Source organism: Phyllobates terribilis, unplaced genomic scaffold, assembly GCF_046119375.1.
Source record: "Phyllobates terribilis strain yellow unplaced genomic scaffold, ASM4611937v1 Scaffold_1__5_contigs__length_1240528914, whole genome shotgun sequence".
In the NCBI taxonomy this organism is placed as follows: domain Eukaryota; kingdom Metazoa; phylum Chordata; class Amphibia; order Anura; family Dendrobatidae; genus Phyllobates; species Phyllobates terribilis.
This window is the reverse complement of record NW_027362761.1, coordinates 1,191,327,830-1,191,353,524: the sequence shown is the minus strand read 5'-3', so window position 1 is coordinate 1,191,353,524 and position 25,695 is coordinate 1,191,327,830. Positions and strand designations below refer to the sequence as shown.

At 40.3% G+C, this 25,695-nt stretch overlaps 1 protein-coding gene across 4 annotated transcripts in view; it reads right to left on the bottom strand.

The window, feature by feature from the left end:
- Positions 1-25,695, bottom strand: part of PTPRA (protein tyrosine phosphatase receptor type A) — a 139,744-nt gene that overhangs the window by 47,501 nt on the left and 66,548 nt on the right. For all 4 annotated transcript variants that reach the window (XM_073649194.1, XM_073649193.1, XM_073649196.1 and 1 more), the window contains 4 exons: positions 2,590-2,668; positions 1,236-1,625; positions 535-558; positions 88-172 (listed from right to left, as the gene is read on the bottom strand). In XM_073649194.1, coding sequence (XP_073505295.1) covers positions 88-172; positions 535-558; positions 1,236-1,625; positions 2,590-2,662 — 572 coding nt within the window. In that variant the 5' untranslated portion in view covers positions 2,663-2,668. The remainder of the gene's footprint in view (positions 1-87; positions 173-534; positions 559-1,235; positions 1,626-2,589; positions 2,669-25,695) is intronic.

The following is a 25,695-nucleotide window of genomic DNA, read 5'->3' as shown; positions in this document are numbered from 1 at the left end:
GCTCCCCCTAGTGGTGGCTGTATGAATCCATATAAATACTGGAAGACACTAGTTCTAGAGAAGATCAGAGAAGTCACCAACACTTACCGCAGCATGTACAGCACTATTATGATGAAAACGATGATGAGGAGAGAGGACAGTGCCACCATAACGGCTATAATGGGGGTTTCATCTAAAACAAAACAAGAAAAGCTCACACAACATGGACGACAAGGTATCACTTATCACACATGATGAGAAGTAAGGATTCTGCTCAGTTATTGCAGCCACCACTAGAGGGAGCTTGCAAGGTGTTGTCTTAATACAGTGCTCATTAGCCCCGTCTAGTGGCAGCTGCAAGAAGGCAGATCTTTAGCTAATCTCTATTTGGAGCTTTGTGTTCGGGAAGAACAGAGGAATGACTGGGGGAGGAGTGGACGGGTTACTAGTGCAAACCACTTGTATTTGGGAACTGCCATTTATGCAATTCCTTAACCTTCCTCGACCTGACTCAGCAGGTGGATCTTTCTCTTCTGGTCGGAAGTTGGGGCTTACCTTGACCGTCTTCCTCTGGGGCACCTGAAGATAAAATAGTAAGAAAGAATCAGTGAGTAAAGCCTAAAGCAAATAACCATATGAATGAAACTAAAGATTAAAAAAAAATAAACAGCGATCCTGCAACTTTTTTTTTTTTCTAACCACTTAGATGCTGCAGCAGTGAATCTAAGGTGTTAGAACGCAGAAGTCCGGCTATGTGCATCGCCACCTTCGCGAACTCGGCATGACATACAGCATACATCATTATTAGGAAGCATTAACAAGTTTTTGACACTTTTTATGAAAGTTTTGAAAAGGTTTGAAAAGTTTTGAAAAGTTTTTAAAAGTTTATTCCTGCACCCCATTAGGAAATTCTGGGTTAATAGTCGGGGGTCGTTTATTCTGGGATCCTAATCTCTTGACTAGAAAGGATAGTGGTTAGAAAGGGCATCCTACCCTGTATTACACAGATGGCCATTGATAGGTGTAATACTTCCCTTTCCCTGTGGTGGCGCTGCACAGAATTGAACACTTCCTGCTGGTTTATTTCCGGTTGTTGGGGGGTCCCAGCAGGGGGACACTTTGGAGGATCCCTACATGTTTGACAATAAGCTCATCACAGAGTGGAGTGCCCCTCTAAGTAGCAAAAGGAGGAAATTTCTGTCTAACGTGTTTCAGGCCACAGATTCTTAATAATCAGTCCACGTTGCGGCCGTTACCTGTGGTGGTGAAGCTTTCATCGGTTGGGATTTTCCAGGTCGGACTCTGATCTGGGACACCATCCGCGGTGGTTTTCTCATCATGGAAGGGGATGAGAGGCGTGCTTTTCCTGCTGACAGAGCTGACGGTGGTGGCGCGAGCAGTGACATTGTCGAACAGTGTGTAGTTCCCGGGGTCCGTGTCGTTGCTGGTGGGGATGATGACGGGAGGGTTGTGGGTGACATTGGAGGTAGGTGCGAGGACGACTGTGGCAGTGGTTGTAGCGATGGCAGGGTCCTGCTTAGGATCTGTACTATCAGGGTTGGCACCGCTGCCAGTGCTCGACAGCACCCGGGGGATCTGTGCCGTTGGACCGGACGTGGCGTTCACAACATCTGCACTTTGGGTGGCTTTAGGAACAAATAGAAGGAAGAAAAAATTACTAAAAATAAATAAATAAAAATAGATAATAAAAAAAAAAGTATAAATAAATAATATATGACCCCCAAATAATTTAAGGGGGCTGTCAACTCTCTTGAGAGAATGAAATGATAAGATTCCACCACTAGAGGGAGCAAACTGCACCCTGACTACACACTGGACTCCATGATAACACTGTATGCAGTGAGCTCCCTCTAGTGGAGGCTGTAGGTTCATTTTTACTTTGCTGATGTTTTTCTCAAATACATTTTGTGACTATGAAAATAGAAGAAATCAGCGCAGAATTGAGAACCTGAAGAAGGGAACAGGAGCACGAGTTGCTCCCCAGAGGCCGATCTGTGCTCCCTTGTGAATTACAGGAAAATTTTTACACTTTTTAAATTAGTGTGAAATAATTTAATTTACCATTTTCTACACGGTAACCGCCCCTTTAAATCATGATTCACAGGGTGAATCTATTTCTTACTGCGCCACATAGGTGTCAATGAAATATTCTGCTGCGCCTGTCGCCTCCGGGCTGCAAATCTTGGGCCGAGTATGATGAAATATTTGCTGTACACCCCTAGCCCCGGGAAAAGTTATAAAGGGATCAGATGCAGCAATTAACCCTGTAATCTCTGCCCATACAGACTGTGGCCCCCCGTGCAATCGAGGACTAGATCACCCTGCAGAGCGGAGGCAACAGATCCCACTCATTTACTGCTTTCCGCTATGTCGTCATCAGCATTTTTTTTTTTAGTTTACCTTTACATAGCATTGTGGAAACAGTCACCATGAAGGCCATTACTTATTCTATACCTGGCTCGAAGACTATGCTTGGCTGATGAATAATCAGGGACCCCTAAACCCCTGTAATAGGGCACCACTATGGGCACAAGGGAATAAATAGGGATCTATAATGGGGTTCCCAACAGACGGCAGATCTCCACTCACCGAGGGTGACGTTCTCAGCCACAACACACGTGATGGAGCACGTCAGCAGGAGGAGAGCGCGCCAGGAATCCATGATGCTCTGAAACATAAAGAGGCAAAAGTTACATCATGGGGACGAGATTCTATAGACGAGCGCTGAGCACACAAGAAAAATGTCTTATGGATGATTGCACTGAAGATGAAGATGGCACTGAGCAACAGGCACCAGCGCACATGCTTGGACCTCAGACTTCTTGGGTAGTGGGCACTGACATCTGAGTCTTTGGACCTCCTATGTCCTGGACAGTGGGCACTGAGGCCTGTGTCTTTGGACCTCCTATGTCCTGGACAGTGGGCACTGAGGCCTGTGTCTTTGGACCTCCTATGTCCTGGACAGTGGGCACTGAGGCCTGTGTCTTTGGACCTCCTATGTCCTGGACAGTGGGCACTGAGGCCTGTGTCTTTGGACCTCCTACTTCACGGACAGTGGGCACTGAGGCCTGTTTTTGGATCTCCTACTTCACGGACAGTGGGCACTGAGGCCTGTGTCTTTGGATCTCCTACTTAATGGACAGTGGGCACTGAGACCTGTGTCTTTGGACCTCCTACTTCATGGACAGTGGGCACTGGGGCCTGAGTCTTTGGACCTCCTACTTCATGGACAGTGGGGCCGGTGTCTTTGGACCTCCTACTTCCTGGACAGTGGGCACTGAGGCCGGTGTCTTTGGACCTCCTACTTCCTGGACAGTGGGCACTGAGGCCGGTGTCTTTGGACCTCCTACTTCCTGGACAGTGGGCACTGAGGCCTGAGTCTGTGGACCTCCTACTTCATGGACAGTGGGCACTGGGGCCTGTGTCTTTGGACCTCCTACTTCCTGGACAGTGGGCACTGAGGCCTGAGTCTTTGGACCTCCTACGTCCTGGACAGTGGGCACTGAGGCCTGAGTCTTTGGACCTCCTACTTCCTGGACAGTGGGCAATGAGGCCTGAGTCTTTGGACCTCCTACTTCCTGGACAGTGGGCACTGAGGCCTGAGTCTTTGGACCTCCTACTTCATGGACAGTGGGCACTGAGGCCTGAGTCTTGGACCTCCTACTTCATGGACAGTGGGCACTGAGGACTGAGTCTGTGGACCTCCTATTTCATGGACAGTGGGCACTGAGGCCTGAGTCTTTGGACCTCCTACTTCATGGACAGTGGGCACTGAGGCCTGAGTCTTTGGACCTCCTACTTCATGAACAGTGGGCACTGATGCCTGAGTCTTTGGACCTCCTACTTCATGGACAGTGGGCACTGAGGCCGGTGTCTTTGGACCTCCTACTTCCTGGACAGTGGGCACTGAGGCCTGAGTCTGTGGACCTCCTACTTCATGGACAGTGGGCACTGGGGCCTGTGTCTTTGGACCTCCTACTTCCTGGACAGTGGGCACTGAGGCCTGAGTCTTTGGACCTCCTACGTCCTGGACAGTGGGCACTGAGGCCTGAGTCTTTGGACCTCCTACTTCCTGGACAGTGGGCAATGAGGCCTGAGTCTTTGGACCTCCTACTTCCTGGACAGTGGGCACTGAGGCCTGAGTCTTTGGACCTCCTACTTCATGGACAGTGGGCACTGAGGCCTGAGTCTTGGACCTCCTACTTCATGGACAGTGGGCACTGAGGACTGAGTCTGTGGACCTCCTATTTCATGGACAGTGGGCACTGAGGCCTGAGTCTTTGGACCTCCTACTTCATGGACAGTGGGCACTGAGGCCTGAGTCTTTGGACCTCCTACTTCATGAACAGTGGGCACTGATGCCTGAGTCTTTGGACCTCCTACTTCATGGACAGTGGGCACTGAGGCCTGAGTCCTGAGTCTTTGGACCTCCTACTTCATGGACAGTGGGCACTGGGGCCTGAGTCTTTGGACCTCCTACTTCGTGGACAGTGGGCACTGGGGCCTGAGTCTTTGGACCTCCTACTTCATGGACAGTGGGCACTGAGGCCTGTGTCTTTGGACCTTCTACTTCATGGACAGTGGGAACTGGGGCCTGAGTCTTTGGACCTCCTACTTCATGGACAGTGGGCACTGAGGCCTGAGTCTTTGGACCTCCTACTTCATGGACAGTGGGCACTGAGGCCTGTGTCTTTGGACCTTCTACTTCATGGACAGTGGGCACTGGGGCCTGAGTCTTTGGACCTCCTACTTCATGGACAGTGGGCACTGAGGCCTGTGTCTTTGGACCTCCTACTTCATGGACAGTGGGCACTGAGGCCTGTGTCTTTGGACCTCCTACGTCCTGGACAGTGGGCACTGAGGCCTGTGTCTTTGGACCTCCTACTTCATGGACAGTGGGCACTGAGGCCTGTGTCTTTGGACCTCCTACTTCATGGACAGTGGGCACTGGAGCCTGAGTCTTTGGACCTCCTACTTCATGGACAGTGGGCACTGAGGAACGTTGTTGGAAGGGGGCATGAGAATGAAATAATACAATATCCCCATCAGAATAGATTTAATTACCCCTCTCCATGCAGTGGAAACGACGTGCCGGCCACCAGTGTGACCACTCGCTTACTAACACAATGACAGGGGGGCATATAGACACTAGGAGTCTCCAAATAAATCTGGGACAACAGTAGATTAATAGACTTTTCTATTCGAGAATTGCTAGAAGTACAATTCCTTAAAAACTGTAACATTAAAAATTTTTGCAATGACCATCCAACGTTACTTCAGGTCATTAAAGCTGAATAGAAGAGAACATCCCTCAAACCCAGAAAACATCAGTCGTGATGGCAAGAATGACGCACTGGGAGCACTATAATACCCAGCAACACAAAAAATAACAAATCAACTGCATAAAAACTCAGTCATTCAATAAAAATAACAGAAAAACACCTACAGAATCCAGAGTCACCAGCAAAGGAGACAGAGATCACAGACTACACAGAAGAGAAGAACAGAGAAAAACTCCGAACTCTGAGGGTGGAAGAAGAAAACGACCACAAACATAATAACACAAAGGAAAAAAAAGTCTTCTGACGAAAACAACGTAATTCATATGCTAAAAAGAAAAATACCCCATAAGTTACCCATCCATAACGATTAAAGATTGTGTAGGATTAAACTTTACACTTAATATAATACATGAACAATACTATAACACAACTACTATAATACTGCTCCTATGTACAAGAATATAACTACTATAATACTGCCCCTATGTACAAGAATATAACTACTATAATACTGCTCCTATGTACCAGAATATAACTACTATAATACTGCTCCCTATGTACAAGAATATAACTACTATAATACTGCTCCCTATGTACAAGAATATAACTACTATAATACTGCCCCCTATGTACAAGAATATAACTACTATAATACTGCCCCTATGTACAAGACTATAACTACTATAATACTGCTCCTATGTACAAGAATATAACTACTATAATACTGCTCCCTATGTACAAGAATATAACTACTATAATACTGCCCCCTATGTACAAGAATATAACTACTATAATACCGCCCCTATGTACAAGACTATAACTACTATAATACTGCTCCTATGTACAAGAATATAACTACTATAATACTACCCCTATGTACAAGAATATAACTACTATAATACTGCCCCCTATGTACAAGAATATAACTACTATAATACTGCTCCCTATGTACAAGAATATAACTACTATAATACTGCTCCTATGTACAAGACTATAACTACTATAATACTGCCCCTATGTACAAGACTATAACTACTATAATACTGCTCCTATGTACAAGAATATAACTACTATAATACTACCCCTATGTACAAGAATATAACTACTATAATACTGCTCCTATGTACAAGAATATAACTACTATAATACTGCCCCCTATGTACAAGAATATAACTACTATAATACTGCCCCCTATGTACAAGAATATAACTACTATAATACTGCCGCTATGCGCAAGAATATAACTACTATAATACTGCCCCTATGTACAAGAATATAACTACTATAATACTGCCCCTATGTACAAGAATATAACTACTATAATACTGCCTCCTATGTACAAGAATATAACTACTATAATACTGCCCCCTATGTACAAGAATATAACTACTATAATACTGCCACCTATGTACAAGAATATAACTACTATAATACTGCCCCCTATGTACAAAAATATAACTACTATAATACTGCCCCTATGTACAAGACTATAACTACTATAATACTGCCCCTATGTACAAGACTATAACTACTATAATACTGCCCCTATGTACAAGAATATAACTACTATAATACTGCCCCTATGTACAAGAATATAACTACTATAATACCGCCCCCTATGTACAAGAATATAACTACTATAATACCGCCCCCTATGTACAAGAATATAACTACTAAAATACTGCCCCCTATGTACAAGAATATAACTACTATAATACTGCCCCTATGTACAAGAATATAACTACTATAATACTGCCCCTATGTACAAGAATATAACTACTATAATACTGCCACTATGTACAAGAATATAACTACTATAATACTGCCCCCTATGTACAAAAATATAACTACTATAATACTGCCCCTATGTACAAGAATATAACTACTCTAATACTGCTCCTATGTACAAGAATATAACTACTATAATACTGCTCCCTATGTATAAGAATATAACTACTATAATACTGCTCCTATGTACAAGAATATAACTACTATAATACTGCTCCTATGTACAAGAATATAACTACTAGAATACTGCTCCCTATGTATAAGAATATAACTACTATAATACTGCCTCCTATGTATAAGAATATAACTACTATAATACTGCTCCTATATACAAGAATATAACTACTATAATACTATCCCTATGTACAAGAATATAACTACTATAATACTGCCTCCTATGTACAAGAATATAACTACTATAATACTGCTCCTATGTATAAGAATATAACTACTATAATACTGCTCCCCATGTACAAGTATATAACTACTATAATACTGCTCCTATGTACAAGAATATAACTACTATAATACTGCCCCTATGTATAAGAATATAACTACTATAATACTGCTCCCTATGTACAAGTATATAGCTACTATAATACTGCTCCTATGTACAAGAATATAACTACTATAATACTGCCCCCTATGTACAAGAATATAACTACTATAATACTGCCCCTATGTACAAGAATATAACTACTATAATACTGCCCCTATGTACAAGAATATAACTACTATAATACTGCCCCCTATGTACAAGAATATAACTACTATAATACTGCTCCTATGTACAAGAATATAACTACTATAATACTGCCCCCGGTGTACAAGAATATAACTACTATAATACTGCCCCCTATGTACAAGAATATAACTACTATAATACTGCCCCCGGTGTACAAGAATATAACTACTATAATACTGCTCCTATGTACAAGAATATAACTACTATAATACTGCTCCTATGTACAAGAATATAACTACTATAATACTACCCCTATGTACAAGAATATAACTACTATAATACTGCCCCCTATGTACAAGAATATAACTACTATAATACTGCTCCTATGTACAAGACTATAACTACTATAATACTGCCCCTATGTACAAGACTATAACTACTATAATACTGCTCCTATGTACAAGAATATAACTACTATAATACTACCCCTATGTACAAGAATATAACTACTATAATACTGCACCCTATGTACAAGAATATAACTACTATAATACTGCTCCTATGTACAAGACTATAACTACTATAATACTGCCCCTATGTACAAGACTATAACTACTATAATACTGCTCCTATGTACAAGAATATAACTACTATAATACTACCCCTATGTACAAGAATATAACTACTATAATACTGCTCCCTATGTATAAGAATATAACTACTATAATACTGCCTCCTATGTATAAGAATATAACTACTATAATACTGCTCCTATATACAAGAATATAACTACTATAATACTGCCCCTATGTACAAGAATATAACTACTATAATACTGCCCCCTATGTACAAGAATATAACTACTATAATACTGCCCCTATGTACAAGAATATAACTACTATAATACTGCCCCTATGTACAAGAATATAACTACTATAATACTGCTCCCTATGTACAAGTATATAGCTACTATAATACTGCTCCTATGTACAAGAATATAACTACTATAATACTGCCCCCTATGTACAAGAATATAACTACTATAATACTGCCCCTATGTACAAGAATATAACTACTATAATACTGCCCCTATGTACAAGAATATAACTACTATAATACTGCCCCCTATGTACAAGAATATAACTACTATAATACTGCCCCTATGTACAAGAATATAACTACTATAATACTGCCCCTATGTACAAGAATATAACTACTATAATACTGCCCCCTATGTACAAGACTATAACTACTATAATACTGCTCCTATGTACAAGAATATAACTACTATAATACTACCCCTATGTACAAGAATATAACTACTATAATACTGCACCCTATGTACAAGAATATAACTACTATAATACTGCTCCTATGTACAAGACTATAACTACTATAATACTGCCCCTATGTACAAGACTATAACTACTATAATACTGCTCCTATGTACAAGAATATAACTACTATAATACTACCCCTATGTACAAGAATATAACTACTATAATACTGCTCCCTATGTATAAGAATATAACTACTATAATACTGCCTCCTATGTATAAGAATATAACTACTATAATACTGCTCCTATATACAAGAATATAACTACTATAATACTATCCCTATGTACAAGAATATAACTACTATAATACTGCCTCCTATGTACAAGAATATAACTACTATAATACTGCTCCTATGTATAAGAATATAACTACTATAATACTGCTCCCCATGTACAAGTATATAACTACTATAATACTGCTCCTATGTACAAGAATATAACTACTATAATACTGCCCCTATGTATAAGAATATAACTACTATAATACTGCTCCCTATGTACAAGTATATAGCTACTATAATACTGCTCCTATGTACAAGAATATAACTACTATAATACTGCCCCCTATGTACAAGAATATAACTACTATAATACTGCCCCTATGTACAAGAATATAACTACTATAATACTGCCCCTATGTACAAGAATATAACTACTATAATACTGCCCCCTATGTACAAGAATATAACTACTATAATACTGCTCCTATGTACAAGAATATAACTACTATAATACTGCCCCCGGTGTACAAGAATATAACTACTATAATACTGCCCCCTATGTACAAGAATATAACTACTATAATACTGCCCCCGGTGTACAAGAATATAACTACTATAATACTGCTCCTATGTACAAGAATATAACTACTATAATACTGCTCCTATGTACAAGAATATAACTACTATAATACTACCCCTATGTACAAGAATATAACTACTATAATACTGCCCCCTATGTACAAGAATATAACTACTATAATACTGCTCCTATGTACAAGACTATAACTACTATAATACTGCCCCTATGTACAAGACTATAACTACTATAATACTGCTCCTATGTACAAGAATATAACTACTATAATACTACCCCTATGTACAAGAATATAACTACTATAATACTGCCCCCTATGTACAAGAATATAACTACTATAATACTGCTCCTATGTACAAGACTATAACTACTATAATACTGCCCCTATGTACAAGACTATAACTACTATAATACTGCTCCTATGTACAAGAATATAACTACTATAATACTACCCCTATGTACAAGAATATAACTACTATAATACTGCTCCTATGTACAAGAATATAACTACTATAATACTGCCCCCTATGTACAAGAATATAACTACTATAATACTGCCCCCTATGTACAAGAATATAACTACTATAATACTGCCGCTATGCGCAAGAATATAACTACTATAATACTGCCCCTATGTACAAGAATATAACTACTATAATACTGCCCCTATGTACAAGAATATAACTACTATAATACTGCCTCCTATGTACAAGAATATAACTACTATAATACTGCCCCCTATGTACAAGAATATAACTACTATAATACTGCCACCTATGTACAAGAATATAACTACTATAATACTGCCCCCTATGTACAAAAATATAACTACTATAATACTGCCCCTATGTACAAGACAATAACTACTATAATACTGCCCCTATGTACAAGAATATAACTACTATAATACTGCCCCTATGTACAAGAATATAACTACTATAATACCGCCCCCTATGTACAAGAATATAACTACTATAATACCGCCCCCTATGTACAAGAATATAACTACTATAATACTGCCCCTATGTACAAGAATATAACTACTATAATACTGCCCCCTATGTACAAGAATATAACTACTAAAATACTGCCCCCTATGTACAAGAATATAACTACTATAATACTGCCCCTATGTACAAGAATATAACTACTATAATACTGCCCCTATGTACAAGAATATAACTACTATAATACTGCCACTATGTACAAGAATATAACTACTATAATACTGCCCCCTATGTACAAAAATATAACTACTATAATACTGCCCCTATGTACAAGAATATAACTACTCTAATACTGCTCCTATGTACAAGAATATAACTACTCTAATACTGCTCCTATGTACAAGAATATAACTACTCTAATACTGCTCCTATGTACAAGAATATAACTACTATAATACTGTCCCTATGTACAAGAATATAACTACTATAATACTGCCTCTATGTACAAGAATATAACTACTATAATACTGCCCCCTATGTACAAGAATATAACTACTATAATACTGCCCCCTATATACAAGAATATAACTACTATAATACTGCTCCTATGTACAAGAATATAACTACTATAATACTGCCTCCTATGTACAAGAATATAACTACTATAATACTGCCTCCTATGTACAAGAATATAACTACTATAATACTGCTCCTATGTATAAGAATATAACTACTATAATACTGCCTCTATGTACAAGAATATAACTACTATAATACTGCTCCTATGTACAAGAATATAACTACTATAATACTGCTCCCTATGTATAAGAATATAACTACTATAATACTGCCTCCTATGTATAAGAATATAACTACTATAATACTGCTCCTATATACAAGAATATAACTACTATAATACTATCCCTATGTACAAGAATATAACTACTATAATACTGCCTCCTATGTACAAGAATATAACTACTATAATACTGCTCCTATGTATAAGAATATAACTACTATAATACTGCTCCCTATGTACAAGTATATAACTACTATAATACTGCTCCTATGTACAATATAACTACTATAATACTGCCCCTATGTATAAGAATATAACTACTATAATACTGCTCCCTATGTACAAGTATATAGCTACTATAATACTGCTCCTATGTACAAGAATATAACTACTATAATACTGCCCCCTATGTACAAGAATATAACTACTATAATACTGCCCCTATGTACAAGAATATAACTACTATAATACTGCCCCTATGTACAAGAATATAACTACTATAATACTGCCCCCTATGTACAAGAATATAACTACTATAATACTGCTCCTATGTACAAGAATATAACTACTATAATACTGCCCCCGGTGTACAAGAATATAACTACTATAATACTGCCCCCTATGTACAAGAATATAACTACTATAATACTGCCCCCGGTGTACAAGAATATAACTACTATAATACTGCCCCTATGTACAAGAATATAACTACTATAATACTGCTCCTATGTACAAGAATATAACTACTATAATACTGCCCCTATGTACAAGAATATAACTGCTATAATACTGCTCCTATGTACAAGAATATAACTACTATAATACTGCTCCTATGTACAAGAATATAACTACTATAATACTGCTCCTATGTACAAGAATTTAACTACTATAATACTGCCTCTATGTACAAGAATATAACTACTATAATACTACCCCTATGTACAAGAATATAACTACTATAATACTGCCCCCTATGTATAAGACACCAAGTACCAGGCACAAGAGGAGCTTCTCCTCCATTAACCCCAGCAGGGTCTGCCCTGAGAGATCTGTAATCACCTCTAATCCTTTGTGTTACCTGCCAGTAATTTGCTCGCTTCTAGTCCTTTGAAATAACCAGGAAAAAATGAGTGAAGACTCTCCCAGACGCAGTGAATGGAAGAAACATTCCCACAATCAGCGGCCATTATTCTAATATTCCCTCCATTACTGGAGTTGATTAGAAGTTGCCTGAGACACAATACAAGACTTCTCACAGATTGCTGCTCTCCCCCTAACATGCGACTACTTTACATATGAATGAGATTTGTTATATGAAACAAAAAGATTCTTCATGGAAAATAGCGCCCACCATTATCGCTTCAAGGAGATTCATTTACATAAATGAATAAGATTGGAAACAATGTATCACTGCCGCAGCAGCACACAGGGCAGAACCCAGCAGAGCTGGGAAACAATTATAGATAGAAAATGCACACAATCTGCTAAAGAGTGAATAAAACTGCGATCATATGTACATAAAGACCGATGCATGCCATCATCTAACCAACAAACTAGAAGTGTTGGTGTAAGAAAGCACTATAATATCTATAACTATCATTGTAGTTATACATAGGGGGTAGTATTATAGTAGTTATATTCTTGTACATAGGGGGTAGTATTATATTAGTTATATTCTTGTACATAGGGAGCAGTATTATAGTAGTTATATCCTTGTACATAGGGGGCAGTATTATAGTAGTTATATTCTTGTACATAGGGGGCAGTATTATAGTAGTTATATTCTTGTACATAGGGGGCAGTATTATAGTAGTTATAGTCTTGTACATAGGGGCAGTATTATAGTAGTTCTATTCTTGTACATAGGGGCAGTATTATAGTAGTTATATTCTTGTACATAGGGGCAGTATTATAGTAGATATATTCTTGTACATAGGAGCAGTATTCTAGTAGTTCTATTCTTGTACATAGGGGCAGTATTATAGTAGTTATATTCTTGTACATAGGAGCAGTATTATAGTAGTTATATTTTTGTACATAGGGAGCAGTATTATAGTAGTTATATTCTTGTACATAGGGGGCAGTATTATAGTAGTTATATTCTTGTACATAGGAGCAGTATTATAGTAGTTATATTCTTGTACATAGGGGGCAGTATTATATTAGTTATATTCTTGTACAAAGGGGGCAGTATTATAGTAGTTATATCCTTGTACATAGGGGGCAGTATTATAGTAGTTATATTCTTGTACATAGGGGGCAGTATTATAGTAGTTATATTCTTGTACATAGGGGGCAGTATTATAGTAGTTATAGTCTTGTACATAGGGGCAGTATTATAGTAGTTCTATTCTTGTACATAGGGGCAGTATTATAGTAGTTATATTCTTGTACATAGGGGCAGTATTATAGTAGATATATTCTTGTACATAGCAGTATTCTAGTAGTTCTATTCTTGTACATAGGGGCAGTATTCTAGTAGTTCTATTCTTGTACATAGGGGCAGTATTATAGTAGTTCTATTCTTGTACATAGGGGCAGTATTATAGTAGTTATATTCTTGTACATAGGAGCAGTATTCTAGTAGTTCTATTCTTGTACATAGGGGCAGTATTATAGTAGTTATATTCTTGTACATAGGGGCAGTATTATAGTAGTTATATTCTTGTACATAGGGGCAGTATTATAGTAGTTATATTCTTGTACATAGGAGCAGTATTCTAGTAGTTCTATTCTTGTACATAGGGGCAGTATTATAGTAGTTATATTCTTGTACATAGGAGCAGTATTATAGTAGTTATATTCTTGTACATAGGAGCAGTATTATAGTAGTTATATTCTTGTACAAAGGGGGCAGTATTATAGTAGTTATATTCTTGTACATAGAGGCAGTATTATAGTAGTTATATTCTTGTACATAGAGGCAGTATTATAGTAGTTATATTCTTGTACATAGGAGCAGTATTATAGTAGTTATATTCTTGTACATAGGAGCAGTATTATAGTAGTTATATTCTTGTACATAGGGGCAGTATTATAGTAGTTATATTCTTGTACATAGGGGCAGTATTATAGTAGTTATATTCTTGTACATAGGGGCAGTATTATAGTAGTTATATTCTTGTACATAGGGGCAGTATTATAGTAGTTATATACTTGTACATAGGGGGCATTATTATAGTAGTTATATTCTTGTACATAGGGGGCATTATTATAGTAGTTATATTCTTGCACATAGGGGCAGTATTATACTAGTTATATTCTTGTACATAGGGGCAGTATTATAGTAGTTATATTCTTGTACATAAGGGCAGTATTATAGTAGTTATATTCTTGTACATAGGGGGCAGTATTATAGTAGTTATATTCTTGTACATAGGAGCAGTATTATAGTAGTTATAGCCTTGTACATAGGAGCAGTATTATAGTAGTTATGTTCTTGTACATAGGGGGTAGTATTATAGTAGTTATATTCTTGTACATAGGGGGTAGTATTATATTAGTTATATTCTTGTACATAGGGGGCAGTATTATAGTAGTTATATTCTTGTACAAAGGGGGCAGTATTATAGTAGTTATATTCTTGTACATAGAGGCAGTATTATAGTAGTTATATTCTTGTACATAGGGGCAGTATTATAGTAGTTATATTCTTGTACATAGGGGCAGTATTATAGTAGTTATATTCTTGTACATAGAGGCAGTATTATAGTAGTTATATTCTTGTACATAGAGGCAGTATTATAGTAGTTATATTCTTGTGCATAGGAGCAGTATTATAGTAGTTATATTCTTGTACATAGGGGGCAGTATTATATTAGTTATATTCTTGTACAAAGGGGGCAGTATTATAGTAGTTATATTCTTGTACACAGAGGCAGTATTATAGTAGTTATATTCTTGTACATAGGGGCAGTATTATAGTAGTTATATTCTTGTACATAGGAGCAGTATTATAGTAGTTATATTCTTGTACATAGGAGCAGTATTATAGTAGTTATATTCTTGTACATAGGAGCAGTATTATAGTAGTTATATTCTTGTACATAGGGGCAGTATTATAGTAGTTATATTCTTGTACATAGGAGCAGTATTATAGTAGTTATATACTTGTACATAGGGGGCATTATTATAGTAGTTATATTCTTGTACATAGGGGGCATTATTATAGTAGTTATATTCTTGTACATAAGGGGCAGTATTATAGTAGTTATATTCTTGTACATAGGAGCAGTATTATAGTAGTTATATTCTTGTACATAGGAGCAGTATTATAGTAGTTATAGTCTTGTACATAGGGGGCAGTATTATAGTAGTTATAGTCTTGTACATAGGAGCAGTATTATAGTAGTTATATTCTTGTACATAGGGGCAGTATTATAATAGTTATATTCTTGTACATAGGAGCAGTATTATAGTAGTTATAGTCTTGTACATAGGAGCAGTATTATAGTAGTTATGTTCTTGTACATAGGGGGCAGTATTATAGTAGTTATATTCTTGTACATAGGAGCAGTATTATAGTAGTTATATTCTTGTACATAGGAGCAGTATTATAGTAGTTATATTCTTGTACATAGGGGCAGTATTATAGTAGTTATATTCTTGTACATAGGGGCAGTATTATAGTAGTTATATTCTTGTACATAGGGGCAGTATTATAGTAGTTATATACTTGTACATAGGGGGCATTATTATAGTAGTTATATTCTTGTACATAGGGGGCATTATTATAGTAGTTATATTCTTGCACATAGGGGCAGTATTATACTAGTTATATTCTTGTACATAGGGGCAGTATTATAGTAGTTATATTCTTGTACATAAGGGCAGTATTATAGTAGTTATATTCTTGTACATAGGGGGCAGTATTATAGTAGTTATGTTCTTGTACATAGGGGGCAGTATTATAGTAGTTATATTCTTGTACATAGGAGCAGTATTATAGTAGTTATATTCTTGTACATAGGAGCAGTATTATAGTAGTTATATTCTTGTACATAGGGGCAGTATTATAGTAGTTATATTCTTGTACATAGGGGCAGTATTATAGTAGTTATATTCTTGTACATAGGGGCAGTATTATAGTAGTTATATACTTGTACATAGGGGGCATTATTATAGTAGTTATATTCTTGTACATAGGGGGCATTATTATAGTAGTTATATTCTTGCACATAGGGGCAGTATTATACTAGTTATATTCTTGTACATAGGGGCAGTATTATAGTAGTTATATTCTTGTACATAAGGGCAGTATTATAGTAGTTATATTCTTGTACATAGGGGGCAGTATTATAGTAGTTATATTCTTGTACATAGGAGCAGTATTATAGTAGTTATAGCCTTGTACATAGGAGCAGTATTATAGTAGTTATGTTCTTGTACATAGGGGGTAGTATTATAGTAGTTATATTCTTGTACATAGGGGGTAGTATTATATTAGTTATATTCTTGTACATAGGGAGCAGTATTATAGTAGTTATATCCTTGTACATAGGGGGCAGTATTATAGTAGTTATATTCTTGTACATAGGGGGCAGTATTATAGTAGTTATATTCTTGTACATAGGGGGCAGTATTATAGTAGTTATAGTCTTGTACATAGGAGCAGTATTATAGTAGTTATATTCTTGTACATAGGGGGCAGTATTATAGTAGTTAGATTCTTATACATAGGGGGTAGTATTATAGTAGTTCTATTCTTGAATATAGGGGGCAGTATTATAGTAGTTATATTCTTGTACATAGGAGCAGTATTATAGTAGTTATATTCTTGTACATAGGGGGCAGTATTATAGTAGTTGTATTCTTGTACATAGGGGGCAGTATTATAGTAGTTATATTCTTGTACATAGGAGCAGTATTATAACATTTTTCATTAACATTTTTACTATCAGATAAAATATCAGAGGCATCTACTCTACTTATATATCACAGTTCCTATTCTGTTCTTTTAGATTGTTCCATATCCGCAGTCCTCCTGGTCAGCCACTAGATGGCAGTGCTCTGTACTGTTTGGTGCTCTGGAGGCCTCTGCAGTTTGACATACACAGTATATACATCATATTATACTGGGTGTATTTTTATTCTTTTTCCAGCATCCTGTAAGTTTATTATGACATAAGTGCTTCACAATCAAAACCTAACACCCCTCATGTACCTATCGGTTACCAATGCAATTCTGCATTGCTGAACTGAATGCAACTGTAACAAACCCTCAGCTGCAAGCAGTACTAGATCTGTTCAACATCAAACAGCAACGTATTAAATCAGGAGTATAATATCTGCTTGCTGTCAATGAATGGGAACTTTCTATGCAAGATTTAAAACTGAAACAACAAGGTGTTAAAAAAAAAAAAAAAATACTAGGGACGGTGTTACTGTTCCTTTAAGACAAAAAAATTCTGAGCTCCTTATGCTAATTCTACACCCCCCCTGTACAAACACTCCCATCATCTCACAGAGAACCTATGGGAGCCGCAGAATCAGTGCAGCCAGAACGGTCTTTACTTCTGAATTAACCTGGCAGCCATGGCTGCGCCCTGCGGTGGAGGCTGCGCCCCGCGGTGGAGGCTGCGCCCCGCGGTGGAGGCTGCGCCCCTCGGTGGAGGCTGCGGTGGAGGCTGCCCCCCGCGGTGGAGGCTGCGCCCTGCGGTGGAGGCTGCGCCCCTCGGTGGAGGCTGCGCCGCCGGTAATGGCCATGTAAGGAGCAGGAAGCAGAGTTCTGCAGTGAAGGGCAGCGGTATCAAAACTTAATTCCTAGTTACCATGACAACACGCTGCTTCACTACACGGGATTATTTTTCTTAATTACATTTTGGAGGCTTCGCCAATCCTACCATTGTTTTTTGCACTCGTACTTGGACACAAAAGAAATTAAAAAAATAAAAAAAATCACCGAGCAAAAAACGTCAATAAAAAAGTGAAAAGGCTGAAAGAGCGAGACGACCAGCGAGCCGGAGAAGAGCAGACCGGAAGCAACAAGAAAGAGAGAAAAAGGATTTACATATTTATTTCTCTGATTGTCTGCCATGGATGGCGGCGGAGCAGAAAAAGCCAGTCACTGCTGCACTGTGATAACACAAAAAAAAATACACCGCAAGACAATGGCTATACATATTATAGTAGTTATATTCTTGTACGTAGGGGCAGTATTATACACTGCTCAAAAACATAAAGGGAACACTCAAATACCCCATCCTAGATCTGAATGAATGAAATCTTCTCAGTGAATACTTTGTTCTGTACAAAGTTGAATGTGCTGACAACAAAATCACACAAAAATCATCAATGGAAATCACATTTATTAACCAATGGAGGCCTGGATTTGGAGTCGCCCCCAAAATTAAAGTGGAAAAACACACTACAGGCTGATCCAACTTTGATGTAATGTCCTTAAAACAAGTCACAATGAGGCTCAGTATTGTGTGTGGCCTCCACGTGCCTGTATGACCGCCCTACACCGCCTGGGCATGCTCCTGATGAGGCTGAGTATTGTGTGTGGCCTCCACGTGCCTGTATGACCTCCTTACAACGCCTGGGCATGCTCCTGATGAGGCTGAGTATTGTGTGTGGCCTCCACGTGCCTGTATGACCGCCCTACACCGCCTGGGCATGCTCCTGATGAGGCTGAGTATTGTGTGTGGCCTCCACGTGCCTGTATGACCTCCCTACAACACCTGGGCATGCTCCTGATGAGGCTGAGTATTGTGTGTGGCCTCCACGTGCCTGTATGACCTCCCTACAACGCCTGGGCATGCTCCTGATGAGGCTGAGTATTGTGTGTGGCCTCCACGTGCCTGTATGACCTCCCTACAACGCCTGGGCATGCTCCTGATGAGGCTGAGTATTGTGTGTGGCCTCCACGTGCCTGTATGACCTCCCTACAACGCCTGGGCATGCTCCTGATGAGGCTGAGTATTGTGTGTGGCCTCCACGTGCCTGTATGACCTCCTTACAACGCCTGGGCATGCTCCTGATGAGGCTGAGTATTGTGTGTGGCCTCCACGTGCCTGTATGACCGCCCTACACCGCCTGGGCATGCTCCTGATGAGGCTGAGTATTGTGTGTGGCCTCCACGTGCCTGTATGACCTCCCTACAACACCTGGGCATGCTCCTGATGAGGCTGAGTATTGTGTGTGGCCTCCACGTGCCTGTATGACCTCCCTACAACGCCTGGGCATGCTCCTGATGAGGCTGAGTATTGTGTGTGGCCTCCACGTGCCTGTATGACCTCCCTACAACGCCTGGGCATGCTCCTGATGAGGCTGAGTATTGTGTGTGGCCTCCACGTGCCTGTATGACCTCCCTACAACGCCTGGGCATGCTCCTGATGAGGCTGAGTATTGTGTGTGGCCTCCACGTGCCTGTATGACCTCCCTACAACGCCTGAGCATGCTCCTGATGAGGCTGAGTATTGTGTGTGGCCTCCACGTGCCTGTATGACCTCCCTACAACGCCTGGGCATGCTCCTGATGAGGCTGAGTATTGTGTGTGGCCTCCACGTGCCTGTATGACCTCCCTACAACGCCTGGGCATGCTCCTGATGAGGCTGAGTATTGTGTGTGGCCTCCACGTGCCTGTATGACCTCCCTACAACGCCTGGGCATGCTCCTGATGAGGCTGAGTATTGTGTGTGGCCTCCACATGCCTGTATGACCTCCCTACAACGCCTGGGCATGCTCCTGATGAGGCTGAGTATTGTGTGTGGCCTCCACGTGCCTGTATGACCTCCCTACAATGCCTGGGCATGTTCCTGATGAGGTTGAGTATTGTGTGTGGCCTCCATGTGCCTGTATGACCTCCCTACAACGCCTGGGCATGCTCCTGATGAGGCTGAGTATTGTGTGTGGCCTCCACGTGCCTGTATGACCTCCCTACAACGCCTGGGCATGCTCCTGATGAGGCTGAGTATTGTGTGTGGCCTCCACGTGCCTGTATGACCTCCCTACAACGCCTGGGCATGCTCCTGATGAGGCTGAGTATTGTGTGTGGCCTCCACATGCCTGTATGACCTCCCTACAACGCCTGGGCATGCTCCTGATGAGGCTGAGTATTGTGTGTGGCCTCCACGTGCCTGTATGACCTCCCTACAACGCCTGGGCATGCTCCTGATGAGGCTGAGTATTGTGTGTGGCCTCCACATGCCTGTATGACCTCCCTACAACGCCTGGGCATGCTCCTGATGAGGTTGCGGATGGTCTCCTGTGGGATCTCCTCCCAGACCTGGACTAAAGCATCCGCCAACTCCTGGACAGTCTGTGGTGCAAGGTGACGTTGGTGGATGGAGCGAGACATGATGTCCCAGATGTGCTCAATCGGATTCAGGTCTGGGGAACGGGCGGCCAGTGCATAGCTTCAATGCCTTCATCTTGCAGGAACTGCTGACACACTCCAGCCACATGAGGTCTGGCATTGTCCTGCATTAGGAGGAACCCAGGGCCAACCGCACCAGCATATGGTCTCACAAGGGGTCTGAGGATCTCATCTCGGTACCTAATGGCAGTCAGGCTACCTCTGGTGAGCACATGGAGGGCTGTGCGGCCCTCCAAAGAAATGCCACCCCACACCATTACTGACCCACTGCCAAACCGCTGATGCTGAAGGATGTTGCAGGCAGCAGATCGCTCTCCACGGCGTCTCCAGACTCTATCACGTCTGTCACATGTGCTCAGTGTGAACCTGCTTTCATCTGTGAAGAGCACAGGACGCCAGTGGCGACTTTACCAATCCTGGTGTTCTGTGGCAAATGCTAAGCATCCTGCACGGTGTTGGGCTGTGAACAAAACCCCCATCTGTGGACGTCGGGCCCTCATACCACCCTCATGGAGTCGGTTTCTAACCGTTTGTGCAGACACATGCACATTTGTGGCCTGCTGGAGGTCATTTTGCAGGTCTCTGGCAGTGCTCCTCCTGTTCCTCCTTGCACAAAGGCGGAGGTAGCGGTCCTGCTGCCGGGTGTTGCCCTCCTGTGACCAAAACATCAGCCAGAAAGCATTGGTACCGAGATGTGGTCTGTGGTCCCCACCTGCAGAGCCACTCCTTTATTGAGGGTGTCTTGATAATTGCCAATAATTTCTATCTATCGTCTATTCCATTTGCACAACAGCATGTGAAATTGATTGTCAATCAGTGTTGCTTCCTAAGTGGACAGTTTGATTTCGCAGACGTTTGATTTACTTGGAGTTATATTCTGCTGTTTAAGTGTTCCCTGTATTTTTTTGAGCAGTGTAGTAGTTATATTCTAGTACATAGGAGCAGTATTATAGTAACTTAGTCTTCCTTCAACCTTAAAAACTAAGTCCATCTAGTTCAACCCATAGCCTAACATGTTGATCCAGAGGAAGGCAAAAAAAAAAAATCCCATGTGGCAAACACTAAGCTCCACATTGGGGAAAAAAAATTCCTTCCCGACTCCATACGACAATCAGACTAGTTCCCTGGATCAACGCCCTATCAAGGAATCTAGTATATATAACCTGTAATATTATACTTTTCAAGAAAGGCATCCATGCCCTTCTTAAATGTTAGTAGTGAATCCCTCATTACACCATCATGCGGCAGAGAGTTCCATAGTCTCACTGCTCTTACAGTAAAGAATCCGCGTCTGTGATTATGATTAAACCTTCTTTCCTCCAGACGTAGAAGATGCCCCCTTGTCCCTGTCTCAGGCCTCAGAGTAGAAAGATCAGTAGAAAGGTCTTTGTACTGTCCCCTCATATACTTGTACATAGTAATAAGATCACCCCTAATCCTTCTTTTTTCCACAGTAAATAACCCCAAGTGTAATAACCTGTCTTGGTATTGCAGACCCCCCAGTCCTCTAATAACCTTGGTCGCTCTTCTCTGCACCCGCTCTAGTTCAGCTATGTCTTTCTTACACACCGGAGACCAGAAATGTACACAGTATTCTAAGTGTGGTCGCACTAGTGACTTGTATAGAGGTAAAATGATGTTCTCCTCATGAGCATCTATGCCTCTTTTAATGCATCCCATTATTTTATTTGCCTTTGCAGCAGCTGCCTGACACTGGCGACCAAACGTGAGCTTGTCATCCACCAATACACCCAGGTCTTTTTCAGTTACAGTTTTGCCCAGTGTTTTACAATTAAGCATATAATTATACATTGTATTTCCTCTGCCCAAGTGCATTACCTTACATTTATCCCCATTAAAGCTCATTTGCCATTTATCAGCCCAAGCTTCTAGTTACATAGATCCTCCTGTAATATAAAATTGTCCTCCTCTGTATTGATTACCCTGCAGAGTTTAGTGTCATCTAGAAATATTGAAATATTACTCTGTAACCCCCTACAAGGTCATTAATAAATATGTTAAAAAGAAGGGGGCCCAATACTGACCCCTGTGGTACCCCACTGTTAACTGACACCCAGTCTGAGTGTTTTCCATTAATATCCACCCTTTGTTTCCCATCACTGAGCCAATTCTTAACCCACTTACATATATTTTCCCCTATCCCCATTGTTCTCATTTTATGTATCAACCTTTTGTGTGGAACCGTATCAAAAGCTTTTGAAAAGTCCATATACACAACATCCACTGCATTTCCTTGGTCCAGTCCAGAACTTGCCTCCTCATAAAAACTGATCAGATTAGTTTGACAGGAACGGTCCCTCGTAAACCCATGTTGATTTTGGGTCATGAGGTTATTCTTCTTCAGATACTCTAGTATAGCATCTCTTAGGAAACCCTCCAGGATTTTACCCACAGTAGAGGTTAAGCTTACCGGCCTATAATTTCCAAGTTCAGTTTCTGTCCCCTTTTTGAATATTGGCACCACATTTGCTATACGCCAGTCCTATGGTACAGACCCTGTTATTATGGAATCTTTAAAGATTAAAAATAATGGTCTATCTATGACGTTACTTAATTCCTGCAGTACTCGCGGGTGTATCCCATCCGGGCCCGGGGATTTGTCAACTTTAGTGATTTTTAGACGCCTCCGTACTTCCTGCTGGGTTAAGCAAGTGACATTTACTGGAGAATTTTTGTCATCGCTAATCATGTTTTCTGTCATGCGATTTTTTTGTGTAAATACGGTTGAAAAAAAATCATTTAGCATATTGGCTTTTTCCTCATCCTCATCCACCATTTCACCCAGACTATTTTTAAGGGTTTTTAAGTTTTTACTATTTATGTAGTTAAAGAATATTTTGGGATTATTTTTACTTTCTCTGGCAATGATTCTCTCTGCCTCAATCTTTGCTGCCTTGATTTGTTTTTTTCTTACAGAATTTAATTTTCTGTATTTATTTAATGCCTCATCACTACCTACTTGCTTTAGTTCTCTAAATGCTTTCTTTTTGTCACTTATTGCACCCCTTACAGCTCTATTTAGCCATAATGGTTTCCTCCTATTTCTAGCATGTTTATTCCCAAGGGGTATACATTGTGCACAGGTCCTATTCAGGATGTTAATAAATGTCTCCCATTTTCTTTGTGTAGCTTTATGTCTCAGGATATCGTCCCAGTTTATTACACTAAGATCATCTCTCAACCGTTGGAAATTTGCCTTCCTGAAGTTTAGTGTCCTTGTAACCCCTCTACTACACATCTTATTAAAGGTTACATGAAAAAGTATTATTTTGTGATCACTATTACCCAAGTGACCCCCAACTTGTATATTTGATATGCGGACTGGCCTATTGGTTAATATTAGGTCTAGCAGTGCCCCCCTTCTTGTTGGGTCCTGAACCAGTTGTGAAAGGTAATTGTCTCTCATAGTTGTCAAAAACCTATTTCCTTTGCTTGAACTACATGTTTCTGTCCTCCAATGTATTTCAGGGTAGTTTAAGTCCCCCATAATAATGACTTCTCCTTTAGTTGCTGATTCATCTATTTGCTTTATGAGGATATTCTCCGCTGCTTCCATTATTTTTGGAGACTTATAACAAACCCCAATCAGTAATTTATTATTTTTTCCCCCTCCCCTTATCTCCACCCACAGGCACTCTACATTTTCATTAGATTCACATATATCCTCCCGCAAGACAGGTTTTAAGGATGATTTTACATATAAACACCGCCCCTCCCCCCCCCCTCGCTTGTTTGTACGGTCATTTCTGAACAGACTATAGCCCTGTAAATTAACTGCCCAGTCATGGCTCTCGTCCAGCCACGTCTCAGATATCCCCACCATGTCAATTATTTTCCAACAAAATTAATTCTAATTCCTCCATTTTGTTGGTGAGGCTTCTGGCATTAGTGTACATGCATTTTATGTATCTCTCTGTACCTCTATTCCTTCTTACTATATTGACTGTTCTAACCCCACCCCAATTTCTTTATTTGTGCCCTGGTCACTATCTGCATTATCTTCCCTACCTATAAAATGAACACCCTCCCCTAATCCCTAGTTTAAACACTCCTCCAACCTTCTAGCCATTTTCTCCCCCAGCACAGCTGCACCCTCCCCATTGAGGTGCAGCCCATCCCTAGCGTAGAATCTGTAGCCAACTGAGAAGTCGGCCCAGTTCTCCAGGAACCCAAACCCCCCCTTCCTACACCAGTTCCTGACACTTATTTATATCCCTAATCTCCCGTTGCCTCTCTGGCGTGGCACGTGGTACAGGTAGTATTTCAGAGAATACCACCTTAGAGGTCCTTGCTTTAAGCTTGCAGCCCAATTCCCTGAAATCATCTTTAAGGACCTTCCACCTACCTCTGTCATTTGTGCCAATGTGCACCATGACCGCTGGGTCCTCACCAGCCCCTCCCAGTAATCTGTCAACCCCATCACCGATGTGCCGGATTAGAGCGCCAGGTAGGCAGCACACTGTTCGACGATCCCTGTCTTTGTGACAGATTGCCCTATCTGTTCCCCTAATAATCGAGTCCTCCACTACCTGCACTTGCCTGGCCTGCCCTGCTCTCCTATTTCCCCCCTTACTGGAGCTGACACGCCTCCAGCTTTCAGAGGACATGCCTTGCTGCAGCAGTGCTACCCCTGTACCGGCACCCCCCTCATCTGCCAACTTTGCAAACTTACTGGGGTGTGCCAGATCAGGACTAGCCT